Below are 12967 nucleotides of genomic sequence, written 5' to 3'. Positions count from 1 at the left end.
TTTCAGAGGGGAATGGGGGCTGCCTCCAGGGCCCGCTGCTCTCATGGTGGGCCATCACCGTGCCTTATCCATGCATCTTTTGGCCTCCCCGGATCTTCGTGTGAGCAAATCGAATGCAGACCTCGTTGTGGTTTTGATTTCAAATGTCGTTCTCTACCAGGGACCCTGGGAGGCATCTCAGCTTACACTACCTCACTCAGTCCTCCCGGTGACCCAGTGAAGTCGACGATCTTGTTTCCCTCACGCCACAGAGGAGAAAATCAGAGTTCAGAGAGGTCCAGAGCAGTGCCAGAATTTGAATCCAGATTTTTTTTTTTTAACTCTAAACTAGAGCACCTTCTTTTTGAGTACCACCATTGTGAGGACCTGTCTTTTGACTAGAAGGAGAGCACAAACATTTCTGGCCAGCCCGTCAGGAGCCAGTGACTCGGGAAGTCTCCTCTTCAGCCTTATATCCTCCTGCCTCCTTTCTCGGCCTGTACCTGGACCCACGGACCACCTTTCCAGAATGCTCACTTTTCATTCCTTCCTGGTGCTCTTATATCTCTAGTTTACATAGAGCTCGTGGGTCAAGGGTTCTTTTATTTCCCCAACTCTGGATTCTGCTGTCAAAGGAAGTATTGGAGATAGACGCTTACCCAAAACTATAATTCAAGTCCAAGGGTAAGAGACGTTCCCATGTGTGTATTTTGTTCCAGCCAATGGCAACATCCATCTCCTCCATGTCTATCTGCTTGCCTTAACTATGATTTTTTTCCTACCTAGGAATTCAACAAAACAGTGGTTGGATTAAAAACCAACCTAAACAAATCATCGAGATAAACACCTCACATCTCCCTGTGCAACAGGGATGAAGGGACTGAGTTTGGGAGGGTATAAAGCTTGTTTCTAGAGCTTCCAGGGAGCCCAGAGCCCCAAACCCCAGGCTCTCAGCCACTGTTCATTTTGTTATTAAATGAAGAAATGTGTAGTTTCCACGGCAACAACCCTACCAAAGTTTTATAGCCTCTCTGAGTATTTGCTGGACCACATCTCACTTTTCAAAGCAGGTGCTCTGAAGGGACCCTTCTCAAAACCACATACTAACATGAGAGTGGGGAACCCCACCACCCAGCCCTTTTTTTCAATGGGTATCTCCAGAATTTGGCACAAGACACCACTGCCTGTAGCCTCAAGAAAACTCTAGATACGATTTCTGTCTCTCTGGGTCAGGTCGTCCCTGGCGAGAAAGCTTCAAATCCGGCTAAAGGCAGTTTGTGAAAATGCTAGGTTGCAGCAGAAAAGATTTGGTGACCTTGTTGTTGCCTCTGTCATCTTAATGTTTCCTTGTCACTGAGGTAAGGCAGGCCCTGCCTATTCCTCTGTGCACTCCTGTGTGGAGAGCGGTCTTGGGCAGGCTAAGTTACATAGCGCGAGCTCATCGTGTGGCAGACTCAATGCTCAATGACGAGCTTCTTGCCCCCTTTGGGAATGAAGGACTTGCTCCCTCGCTTGCTGAGAAGGCTGCAACCCGGGGCAGGGGTGGGGGGGACTCAGGAAGTCCACTCAAGGTCACTCTCCCCTTCTGGGCTGGTCTCCATTCAGTGGTGGGCTGGGATGAGTCTCTGAAGGCCCAGCCCCCTTACTCAGGGCAGCTCTAAAGGGTCCTCCTGGAGGGGCGGACAGGGCTTTTTGAGACTGCATCATAGCTCACTGTCCGCCCTGCCCAGACCCTCCCAGCAGGTGTTAATACCAAGGGTGTGTCCTAGTGTCCTAGTAAGTGTGTCCTAGTAAGTGTCTTGGCTGCTAATTTCCATGCCAGGATCTTTTCCTCAGACACTAGCATGGAAACCTTGACTTATGGCACATCCCAAGGTCTAGAAGCTTCCCAAGTGTGGGGTGTCCCCCCCAGGAGAGCAGAGTCAAGACAGCGAGCTACAGTAGGACCACCAGGGGCCTGGCAGTGCTCTTTGATCCTGGACGTAGTGGATAGTCTCAAACTCATTACACTTCTGATGGAGAACAGTGCTTTCATTCCGCTCCAGGGTTCAATATTTTGTGACTTAGGGATGCTCACATTTGCCATCTAACACTGGTCAGATCTGATGAGTCTCCAGAGAACAGGCTCATGTACTCACATGCCACCTTTACCAGCAAGAGTCCTGTGGGCATCCCTTCTCCTTGTCCCTTAACTGTGGCTGCTGTCACTAATCACTACAAACTCAGGGGCTAACAACACAAACGGTTTGTCTCATGGTTCTCGTGGTCAGATGCCCAAAGTCAGTTTTACTAAGTGAAAGGGAAGGTGATAGCAGGGCTGGCTCCTTCTGGAGGCCCTAGGACAGAAAACATTTCCTGGCCTTTTCTGGTTTTGGAGGTCACACACAGTCTTTGGCTTGTGGCCCCTTCTTCTAAGCCAGCAGCATAGCACCTGTGTTCTGTCTGACCTCTGCTTCTACCCTTACATCTGCTCTCTCCTGACCCCTGCTTCTCAGTCTAGGTCCTTTGTGTGGAATGACCTGGAGCCCACTTGGATAATCCCTCCACACCAAGACCCTTAACTTACTCTCCTCTGCAAAGTCCCTTTGGCCATGGAAGGTAACATTCATAGATTCTGGGGATTGGCATGTGGACGCCTTCATGGGGTCACTGTTCAACATCTGACCCCAGTGACCACGACTGAGTGAGGATTCTAGGCAGAGGGACGAACACTGGCAGAGACAGGGAGGCCTGGCCTGATGTCATATGGTCAGCTGTGGAGACTTGTTCCGGAAAAGGGACATATCAAGTGATCAGACTGGGGTGCCTGGGAGGCTCAGCTGGTGAAGAGTCTGCCTTCAGCTCAGGTCATGATCTCAGCATCCTGGGATCGAGTCCCGCATCGGGCTCTCTGCTCGGCGGGGGAGTCGACTTCTCCCTCTTTTTCTGTGCTCTCCCTCTCTCTCTCTCTCTCAAATACACAAAATCTTTAAAAAAAAGAAAAAGAAAAGTGATCAAACTGGACAGAGATGCAGGTGAGCTAGTTCATTTAGGATGTGTGTTCCACGCTTGAATTAGAGTTAATTATAAAGGTGACATATCTCCCTCTTTGCCCATAAGCACCTGAGGCCAAGTCTTGGGTCACCATCTTCCAGATGCCACCACAGCTCTGGCTCTGTGACCAACCCAGGGCAGGAGCTGAGCACAGGTGTGTGACCTCAACAAGTGCCAGCTTTGCCCTAGGACACTGTGGTGGTGGAGCGCTCTGAGAAGAGAACTACAGGCACCAGAGCCTGGCTGGCATGATCCCGGGCAACTTCATCTTGGCCACGTGATGGCCTGCTTGGCACTGACTGGATTGGGGCATTTGCTGAGCCTGCAGTGTGCGTGGGCACGGGGGGAGAAGGCTTTTGAAAGTGTTATGTAATAAACCGGGCACGATGATCACGGTCGAGGCTGGAAAATGGGTACGTGAGGGTTCCTTACGCACTTCTGTCTACTGAGTGGTTCCATAATATGAAGTTTTTTAAGTTACGTGAGCAGAAGTGAGCGGCACATGCCATCCTTGAAAGCTTAACGGGTATCAAATGGAAGAGAGTCTGTGGTAATAATTGGGGGAGAAGAGGGATAAAAAGGATGAAGACTCTGAAAAGCTCACGTCTGTTACTTCTGAGGAAACATCTGTATGAGCGCTTCATAAACTGCAATGTGTTCCAGACCCCTGAGGGGCCGTTCCTCAGTTTTTAATGCAGACAGTATTTCCTCGGGAACAAGGCCATTTCCCAACTTTTGTATAATGAATGAGATGAATTTCCTTTGCATTTAGGAGCCTCAGGGCCCACTGGAGTCATTCCTTCTCCACACTCAACCTTCCCTTAGACATTCTGGGTTTGAGGTGTGTTGATTTTCTCCCCTCTCTGCCCACCCCCCTCCCCAGACGCTGAAGGACGCCAGTGACAACGCGCGCAAGGACTTCCACCGTGAGGCGGAGCTGCTGACCAACCTCCAACACGAGCACATCGTCAAGTTCTATGGTGTCTGCGTGGAGGGCGACCCGCTCATCATGGTCTTTGAGTACATGAAGCACGGGGACCTCAACAAGTTCCTCAGGTAGGGTGTGAGGGGAGGTCTCGGCAAGGAGCTGGAAGAGGGAGCAGGCCTCCATTGTTCAGATGGCTTGAGAGAGAGGACAGGGAGCTCCTGAGAAGGGCCAGGGGTGCCTCTGGAACATTCTCTGGTGACAACACCAATACGTTCTACAGAGAAAGGAACGGAGGACACAGGAGAAATGAGGGACAGGAAAAATGAACTGACTTACTCTTTGGGGAAGGGAATCAAGCAATGCCCTTATTTGCCTTGAGCAGAGGTACAAAATGAAGTTGCCCATTTACGAGCATGAAGAACACATGGTCCCAGTAGTGTGGGCTGGGAGACTGCATTCTCCTTCCTCGTCTATATCAGCAGCCATGTCCTCCTGGGTGGGTCTCCAGTTGCCTCAACTCCCAGGGGCCTGAGCAGGACCCTCTGTATGTCATCTGTGGCTCGAACACGCTGTGTTCTTTCAAACATGGCTGCCTCTCAGCCTGTGGTGTCTTGGCAGGTAGCATAATTGAGGAGAAACAGGAAAGATGTTGGCCTCAGTTTTCTAAACTGTGAAAAGGGTGTAATACTATCCACATCAAGGACTAGTATCAGGATGATTGTGATAATAGACGATCAATAGATACTGTCCCTACAGCCGCATGGTTGAGGGATCTGCAATCCTGGGGATGTTTGACCTCTGTTACAGTGACATCTAGATCTCTCTGTCCTCTTCCAGTTCCTGGAGGTCCTGGAAAGGGCTTTCTGCAGGAATGGGCACCAGGCAGCCTCTGAAAAATTCAGAAACTGTGATGTTTAATAAGTCTGTCACCGAGGGAATGGTGGAGAGGGGCGGTCTACTGCTGTGCTTAGAAATGTCATTATGCGGTTTGTACCTTCTGGGTCACTTTTACGAGGCTCATGAATACCCATGTAATTTAGTTGTCTTTTACTGGTATGGGTCCCCCTTCTCAGCCTTGCTTATGATGGTGTTGGGGGAGGGACTACCAGTGACACTAGGAATCTGTAGCCAACTCTTGGCTCTCAGAGTCGGTCATCCTGATGCTTTACTCAGTGTCAGCACTTTTCCTTGCAGGAGAGAGGAGAGGGAATGATGACAGACTTTGTCTTTCAAATCTCATGTGAAAGGAGGAAAAGAAGCTACTTTGGGTGGAGGTCTAGTTGCTCGTAGAAGTGTTTTCCCCTTGTTCCCACGTTCTAGGCTACTTCTCTAATTTAAAATGGTGCTTTCCAAAAACAGAGCATAATACCCCAAACATATTCAGCTAGATGCAACTAAATGCTTCTGAGAGCTCCTACTGTGTTTGTGCATGTATGCAAGTATGTGTATGTGTGAGCACGTGTGTAAGTGAGTGTGTGTGTGTGTGTATGTGTGTGTGTGTTGATCCTTTCACTTTTGGCTCAGCCAATCTCTCCCTAGCTCTCCTTCCTGCTTCCAGAAGGAACAGGCTCCTGATTCTCTCTGGGCGTCTTGCACAGGCATGGAGTTACTAGAAATCTCTCCCGCTCGATTTCAGAATCTGCTGCACTCTGGTAGCAAGAGGTTTTCCATGCCAAGAAGCAGGTTCTCAGGCATACTAATGCACTGTGAACTACAGTCCGTCTTCCATTTCTGGAAGGGAACCCAGTCCCTAAATGCCATGACCATGTCCCCAAGTGTCACTGGCTGTGCCCTATAAAGGCAGATGTCTACAGAGTCCTCTCATCCTTTTTCATTCATTCCAAAGCCATACATCAAACACAACACCTTGTGCTGGGGTGACTGGGAAGTGAGGAGAAACACATAGTTCTTGCTTGCAAAGAGATTCCAGTTTTTCCTCTAGAATCTCTCCCGGAATCCTTCCAACAAGTTTGCAAGCAACAACAGCTAATGTTATTGAGCATTTTAAATGGTTTAAATTGTATAAACTTAATAAATTATTATTATAATCATTTCTATTTTATGGTTAAAGGGGGAAAAAAAAAAACCCGAGTAATAGAGCTGAGATTCAAACCCACAGCCACTGGCTGCAAAGCCCAGAGCTTTAAGCAAGCATTGCTTCCCCTAGAGGTAGCTGGTGAAAAAAAATCGGAAGGAAAGTAGCATGCTGTGGAATTCAGAGCCAGACCATGTAGCTAAGTGCCCACTGTAACCCACACTTGGACAAAATAAGCCAAGGAAAGATGAACAGCCTCCCTCATTAGAAGCCCACTGAACCCTCCTGCTTCCCCAGCCAGGGTGCTAATGGCACATTTCCCCTTTTAAGGCATGTTCTTCCAGAAGAGGTAAAAATATGTTTTTATTTCCAGGAGCTTCAGGGTAACCTGGAGAATGAAGCAGAGGGCTTTTGTGTTAACTTTATTTATACTCCTCTTGAGAACTTGTTTAGAAGAATTGCCTGCCCTCTTTTTACAGCAGGACTTTCTGCTCAAAGGCTTCTCCCGTTAAAAGGAGTCTTGTTCAAATACTCAAAAGCAAGCAGAGGAGACAACTGGTTTACAATGCAGGAACCTGCCCTAAGACTTCTCCTCTTCTCTGGAGTCTTTGCAATGCATAGATTCTTAGAAGGGTCCAGATTCCTGGGGCTGACATAAGGTTCTGGCAAGTGAGCCAGATTTGATTTGAATCTATGAAGATTCCATCCTGGCCTAGATGCTCTGGATGTTTCAGGATTTCTCCCAGTTTGTGTGTTCTTCTAGGTCTCTCTGCTGGTGTTGAAGTCACAGCGAGGGTTTTGTCTCCTGTGATCAGTGAAGACGTCCCCCCTTCCTCTGCGCACTTAGTGCTGGGAAGAACAACCTTTGATCATCTTTAACGCTGGCTTTCCATGAAAGACCACAAAGCTCTGTTCATGCCCAGTCTCAGTTACTACTCCCGTAAGAGAGCTTAGGAGGGTGCAGTGGGTACCCACACTTTATAGAGGTGAACCGTGCTAGGACCTCCTGGCACAAAAACAGGAAGCTCCTCCCTGGGAACGGTTCAATCCGGGTATTTAGGGATACAAGGGACCTACATGATCACTTAGCCTAACATCCCTCTGTTTGACTGATGGGGAAATCACCGACTGGACAAGTTAAAAGTCTTCCCAAGTCCTGATGGCAGAAAACTCCCCTCCTCCTTGTCCAGTGTTTTTTCTCCGAGAATACAAGAATGATGGATTTGGAAATCCAGCAAGGGGGAAATCACTGGGGGCTGGAGCCAGGAAGAAGGAGCATATACCTGCAGCGGGAAATGGGCCAACTGACATGGGGCTGGCCAGTGCGGGGAGAGGCAGAAGGAGCAGGGTGTTCTGGGACGACTCCAACCCTCAAATACTCCTGCAGCTTCACACCCTTGCAGGTGGGATCATCTACTTCAAAATCCGCTCAAAATCTTCTGTATTGATTTTGAGTGCTTCCAGCTGTCCCGAAGGAAATCTTCTCCCTTATTTGCCTCTGGGAGGAGCAACCCTTTGACCACTTGGCCACGGCTTCTGGAAGAGAGGGACCCTTTATTCTTTGCTCTGCAGCACCCCTCAGGCCATTAGGGGCCTGTGACACCAGTCTTGGCAGGGTTCCAGAGAGGGGACGGGGCTGAGGGCACATCCTGGTACTGGGATACCCCCTCCTTGAAGCATGTGCTGGTGTTGAGATGCCCTAAGTCATCACAGGGCTAGGGGCACAAGATAGAAGAAAAAGAAGATATAAAATACCATACTTCCCCCCACCCCCCGCCATAATATAAAAAATAAAACTTGGTGCAGTAAAAGAAACAATGTGTTGTGATTCTAGAAATCTCCATGTGGTGGCCAGTGCACAGGTGGAGCTGGAGGAGGGGGGAGGGGTGGGCATTTTTCACAGCAAATGAATGTCCAGGCAGAGGGTGCCCTGGGATTCTGCTCAGGTGGGCTTGAGGAAGACCAGGACAGCTTGGAAACTCTGGCCCCAGTGGGGGCGCCCTGGAGGCATTGGCTCAGGTCAGCAGAGGGGCGGGGGAGGGTGTCCCAGCTGCAGCTTGTAGCTCGGAGGGGGCGGCTGGGACTCGCATTGGGACATGGTGAACCATCACTCCAAGAAAGCCAAACTTTCCCCTACGTTTTGGTTTTGGTTTATTTTTATTTTTGTTCAGGTTTTTTGCACTACTGCCTCTCAGGGTCGGGGCTCTGGCCAGTGCCTGGCCTCAGACTAGCTCCAGATCCCCCAGAATCAGACCTGTGTGTGTGTGTGTGTGTGTGTGTGTGTGTGTGTGTGTGTGTGTATCGAGGAGGGTACCATGCAGACCCACCTGGCCCCGAGAATTCTAGATTTCCAGGGAATTGAAGCTTTAGGGGTACATCTGTGGGTGAAACATCTCCCCCCTCCCCACCCCCGCTCTTTCACTAAGTCAGGCTCCCCTTGAGCCCTAGCCGCTGCTGGGAGACAGCGCTCCTGGAGGAAAGTGCTGGAACTTCAGCAAGCTTCTGTGCCCTCCACAGGGCCCACGGGCCTGATGCCGTGCTGATGGCCGAAGGCAACCCGCCGACGGAGCTGACACAATCCCAGATGCTGCACATCGCCCAGCAGATAGCCGCGGGCATGGTCTACCTGGCGTCCCAGCACTTCGTGCACCGAGATCTGGCCACCCGCAACTGCCTGGTCGGCGAGAACCTCCTGGTGAAAATCGGGGATTTCGGGATGTCCCGGGACGTGTACAGCACTGACTACTACAGGGTGAGTGGCTGCGCCCACCAGGGGTCCCCAGGACCCTCTTTCCCTGGGAGTCCCTTGTATTCATTTGCTGGGGCTGCCATAACAAAATACCGCAGACTAAGGGCTTTAAATAATAGGCATTTATTTTCTCGGAAGGCTAAAAGTCCAAGGTCAAGGTGATGGCAGGGTTGCTTTCTCCAAAAGCATCTCTTCTTGGCTTGTTGACAATGCCTTTCTCCGTGTGCTCACATGGTCCTGTTGCTCGCACGGTCTTGTTCCTGTGTGCACATCCCTGGTGTCTCTCTCTATGTAAATTCTCTTGTCTTATAAGGACAACAGCCAGATTGGATGAAGGTCTACCACAACCTCATTTTCATTTAGTCACCTCTTTGAAGAACTTATCTCCAAATACAATTATTGTGTGAGATACTGCAGGTTAAGGCTTCCATGCACAAACTTGGGGGAACACAATGCACCACATAAAACCCATCCTGCTCTTTCCATAGTTCTCCAGACTGGTGTGTGATATCTCTAAGAGAAAAGCCCTCAGCATGAGGATTCTGCCAGGGAAGCCTGAGGGCTTGGAGGAATCCCTGCATGGCATGAGGTTAAAGGGTTTTGAAGTTTATATTTGATTCTGTGAAATTCTGCCTGGAGCCTTTGTCTGAGGGTGTGGCTGAAGACAAACTTGTTCACATAAATAATAGCACCATAGACCTTGGAAGTTTCCACCCAGAACCATCTTGGCTGGAAGCAGATTGTCTGGTGGCCTTCTTTGTGAGGTATAAGAGGTTCTGTCTTGCTTCTTTCTGGAGAGTCCCACCTCTGGCTGTCTGTACTTCCACTACTAGAAACACTAAGGGCTAGAGTTACAGAAACAAGTCAGATCCCCGGGTTACCTGGAACTGGTCCCCTTGACAAGATTTGTTAACTGAGATAGATCTTGGAACTTGGGTAGGAGAGGAAAAGGACATTTCCGGAAACCTTGAGGTCATGATATTGAAAGTGAATTGAAGGTTTTCCTGTGGTTTTGCTTCATTTTCATTCACAGAGGAAGAGAATAGGAAGGAAAAGGAATAAATGTGTTGGGTGTACATAGCCTAAGAAGGTCAAACATGTAACTCGACTTGCTTTTGTAAGGTAGGACCGGCAGAGACAATAACTCTCCTAACCTTTGTTCTTCCCTTTGTGGTTTAGTTTTGAGGAATTTGTTTGTTTCCTATGCCCCTCTCTGCAGCCTTACTCATTTCTCATGCCCCTGCATTTTAGTTAAGTCAACATCACTACAAGTAGTCTAAGAAAATAAATCCAGGGCTTTGCTGAATGTTCTTCTGTAGATTTTTTTATGGGGTTTCTTCCTTTGTCACCTTGAGAAACATTGTCCACAGTCTATGGGACAAAAAGAAGTGGAGACCAAATTGAAAGATTCTCTTGGGTGTGTCTGTAGAAAACTCAAGTATGATCTTAATTTCAAGTATTCAAAATGGAGCTTCAAAGCCCTTGTCCTGAGTCTATTGATGACTAGTTTATTCCGGATAGCTAAAACATGGTGAGAGACTATCTACTGGTGGAGGCATCTCCACTTTTAGCTCTATTCCTTTGCTGGGAGGTGGGGGTGGGGACGTTTCCCTGTCTCAAGAGATGAAGAACCACATGAGTCCTTCCCTAAAGAAAAGCTTTGCTGATCTTGATAAGCATCGAAAGGAGAAACATATGGCCCAAGCAAGAGCTTCCTCTTTAGCAGTAAGTTAATAAAGGTCTTAGAATTTTTGGCACAAAATAGGTACTCAATAAGAATTTTCAACATTCTCGTGATCCAAGTGGATAACATCATGCTTCATTCCCAAAGCCATGACTAAGCCAGGTGGGGTCCAATGTCCTTTCCTATAATCTCTAGAAAAAATAAATCAGAGGAGCTAGATAGAAATGCTCAACAGTAAGAAGATAAATCACCTGATTAAAAAGTAGGCAAAATTTCTAAGTAGAGCTGTCTCCAAAGGAGATATACAAATGACCAATAAGCACATGAAAAGATGCTTAACATCCATAGTCACTGGAGAAATGTAAACCAAAGCCCTATCAAGAGAGCACTTTACACTCACTGGGAAGCTGTAATAGAGATGGACAACAGCAAGTGTTGATGGAATGTGGGGCGATCGGAGCCCTCAGGCACTGCTGGTAGAGATGCAAAATGGTGCAGCTGCTTTGGCAAATGGTTTGGCAGTTTCTCCAAATGTGCAACACAGACTCATCATATAACTCAGTGATTCCACTCCTAGGTATATTAGCTAAGAGAAGAGAGATCGTATTTGCACACAAAAACTTGTACACGAATGTTCCTAGCAGCATCATTCATAAATTTACCTAAAAAGTGGGAACGACTTGAGTGTCTGTCAACTGGTGAATGGATGAAAGAGACGTGGTGATCCCTACAATGGGCTATTATTGTTGACCAGTAAGAAGGAATGAAGTCCTGACACATGCCACAATACAGAGGAACCCTAATGGAACCTTTATGGTAAATGAAAGAAGCAGGCTTCAAAAGATCACATATGTGATTCCAAGTATATGAAATGTTCAGAACAGGCCGATCCATGGAAACAGAGAGTGGCTGCCAATGGCTGGGAGGATGGAGAATGAGGAGTGATTGCTGCTGGCTATGGAGTTTCTTTTTGGGGTGATGAGAATGTTCTAGAAGTATATAGTGGTGGTGGTTATTTAGTATATTGATAAATGTGCTAAATACCACTGAAAGGTAAATATTATAGTGTATAAATTGGATTGTCTCTCTTTAAAAAAAAAGTCTAAAAAGTCTAAAACTCTAAGATATATGAATTACATCTCATGTCTAAATGAAAAGTCTAAAAAGGACAGGACTAGCTAAATAGTGACCATTACTATGAATGTAAGAAGTTAGTCTGGATTATTTATATATTATGAAAGTACTGTCATTTGTTATCTACTTTATTTTGTTATCATTTATTAAAAGGAAAGTTCACCACTCAGGTGACATTTCCCAAAGTACTTTTTTCTGAATTGATTGGAGGAAATAATGCTTCCCATTTCCCCACCCCCCATCCCTCACCCACCAGGATGAGTACTCAGTGGCAGCTGGGGGATCTGTATTTCACTTGGCTAATTGGTTGTTCCCACCAAGGATGAGGAGGAAGAACCAGCCTTACATTGGCCTCTGTTATGGGAGGGATGGGCAGGAGGGGGTAGGAACGCGGATGACGAATACAAAGACCAGACAGTTCGATAGTAGCCTAGGAAAACAAATGATGGTTCGCCTTTTGGTTCCATGAAACTATTGATTAACATAGAAGCCATTTATAGAATATTTTTGCTTATGAAAAATATCCAAAGCAAATCAGCGTGCTCCATTCTGTTGGGTTTATGCAATGGACAAGAAGAAGCTCCTGCCGATTCTGCACGTGAACTACAGGGTCATCTTTCAGTGGCTGTTCCCCAGACCGTTCTCGCTTTCCTATGAGTTACCGACCTGTTGGATCATCTCTGAGCTCTGCATTCATCCCCTTCCCATCACGGTGTCTTTTCAACCTCTCACTGCAGCTGGGGAATGTGCCTTCTTCAGAGCCTCGGTTTCTCATGTGCCGGCACCTTAAGAATGTCTTCCCTTCACTATTCTCCTATCCTCTCCAAAAGCCTGTGTCAGAGCCCAGGGTGAGGAGCTGTTCGCTGTAGCTGGTGCAGGCTGTCATCACCAATGTTAAAAATCTCTTCCGCCACAGCAATGCGGAAGGATTTTTGTGTCAGCCAAGGCTCTCGAATCTGGAAAGATGGTGTTTGGCCCTGGAGTCAGCTAGGCTGAGGAATAACATGTCCCTTATCTTTAAGCAAGAGCCAGTCCCACTGGAAAGCGGAACCTTCTGCTCATGGTGCCTTACGGGCAGCCTTGTGGGGTGGCCACAGCTCCATGCAGTCTGTGGCAGGAGGGGCCTGTGGCAGCTGTTCCTCCATCATGGGGGAGCTGGAAGCACCAGAAGATGGCTGCCTTAAGGCTTCTACCCTATTGCAGCTGAACTAATTATATCCTCCCAATGAAGGGAGAAATCGGAACAGTCCATTTGCATTGAAACCAGGCTGATATGGTGGGCTCAGAATTACTCTAGCATTTATGTCCTCTGAATTGTTTTAATTAGCAGCTCTGCAGTACTAGTCTTTTCTTTAGCTTTTATTGCTTCCCTCCACTGGCAAAACCTAGCATTTCAGAAACATCTGAACCAGATTTCTGTCACAT

The 12967-nt window shown here is 47.7% G+C and overlaps 1 protein-coding gene across 1 annotated transcript in view; it reads left to right on the top strand.

Moving 5' to 3' along the window:
* Nucleotides 1-12967, top strand: part of NTRK2 (neurotrophic receptor tyrosine kinase 2) — a 325605-nt gene that overhangs the window by 248543 nt on the left and 64095 nt on the right. Inside the window, exons 14-15 of the mRNA XM_032307203.1 lie at nucleotides 3896-4068; nucleotides 8493-8727. Coding sequence (XP_032163094.1) covers nucleotides 3896-4068; nucleotides 8493-8727 — 408 coding nt within the window. The remainder of the gene's footprint in view (nucleotides 1-3895; nucleotides 4069-8492; nucleotides 8728-12967) is intronic.

The sequence above is a fragment of the Mustela erminea genome, chromosome 12 (assembly GCF_009829155.1).
Source record: "Mustela erminea isolate mMusErm1 chromosome 12, mMusErm1.Pri, whole genome shotgun sequence".
Classification (NCBI taxonomy): domain Eukaryota; kingdom Metazoa; phylum Chordata; class Mammalia; order Carnivora; family Mustelidae; genus Mustela; species Mustela erminea.
Note: the sequence above shows the minus strand (reverse complement) of the source record. Positions and strands in the feature narration are given on the sequence as shown.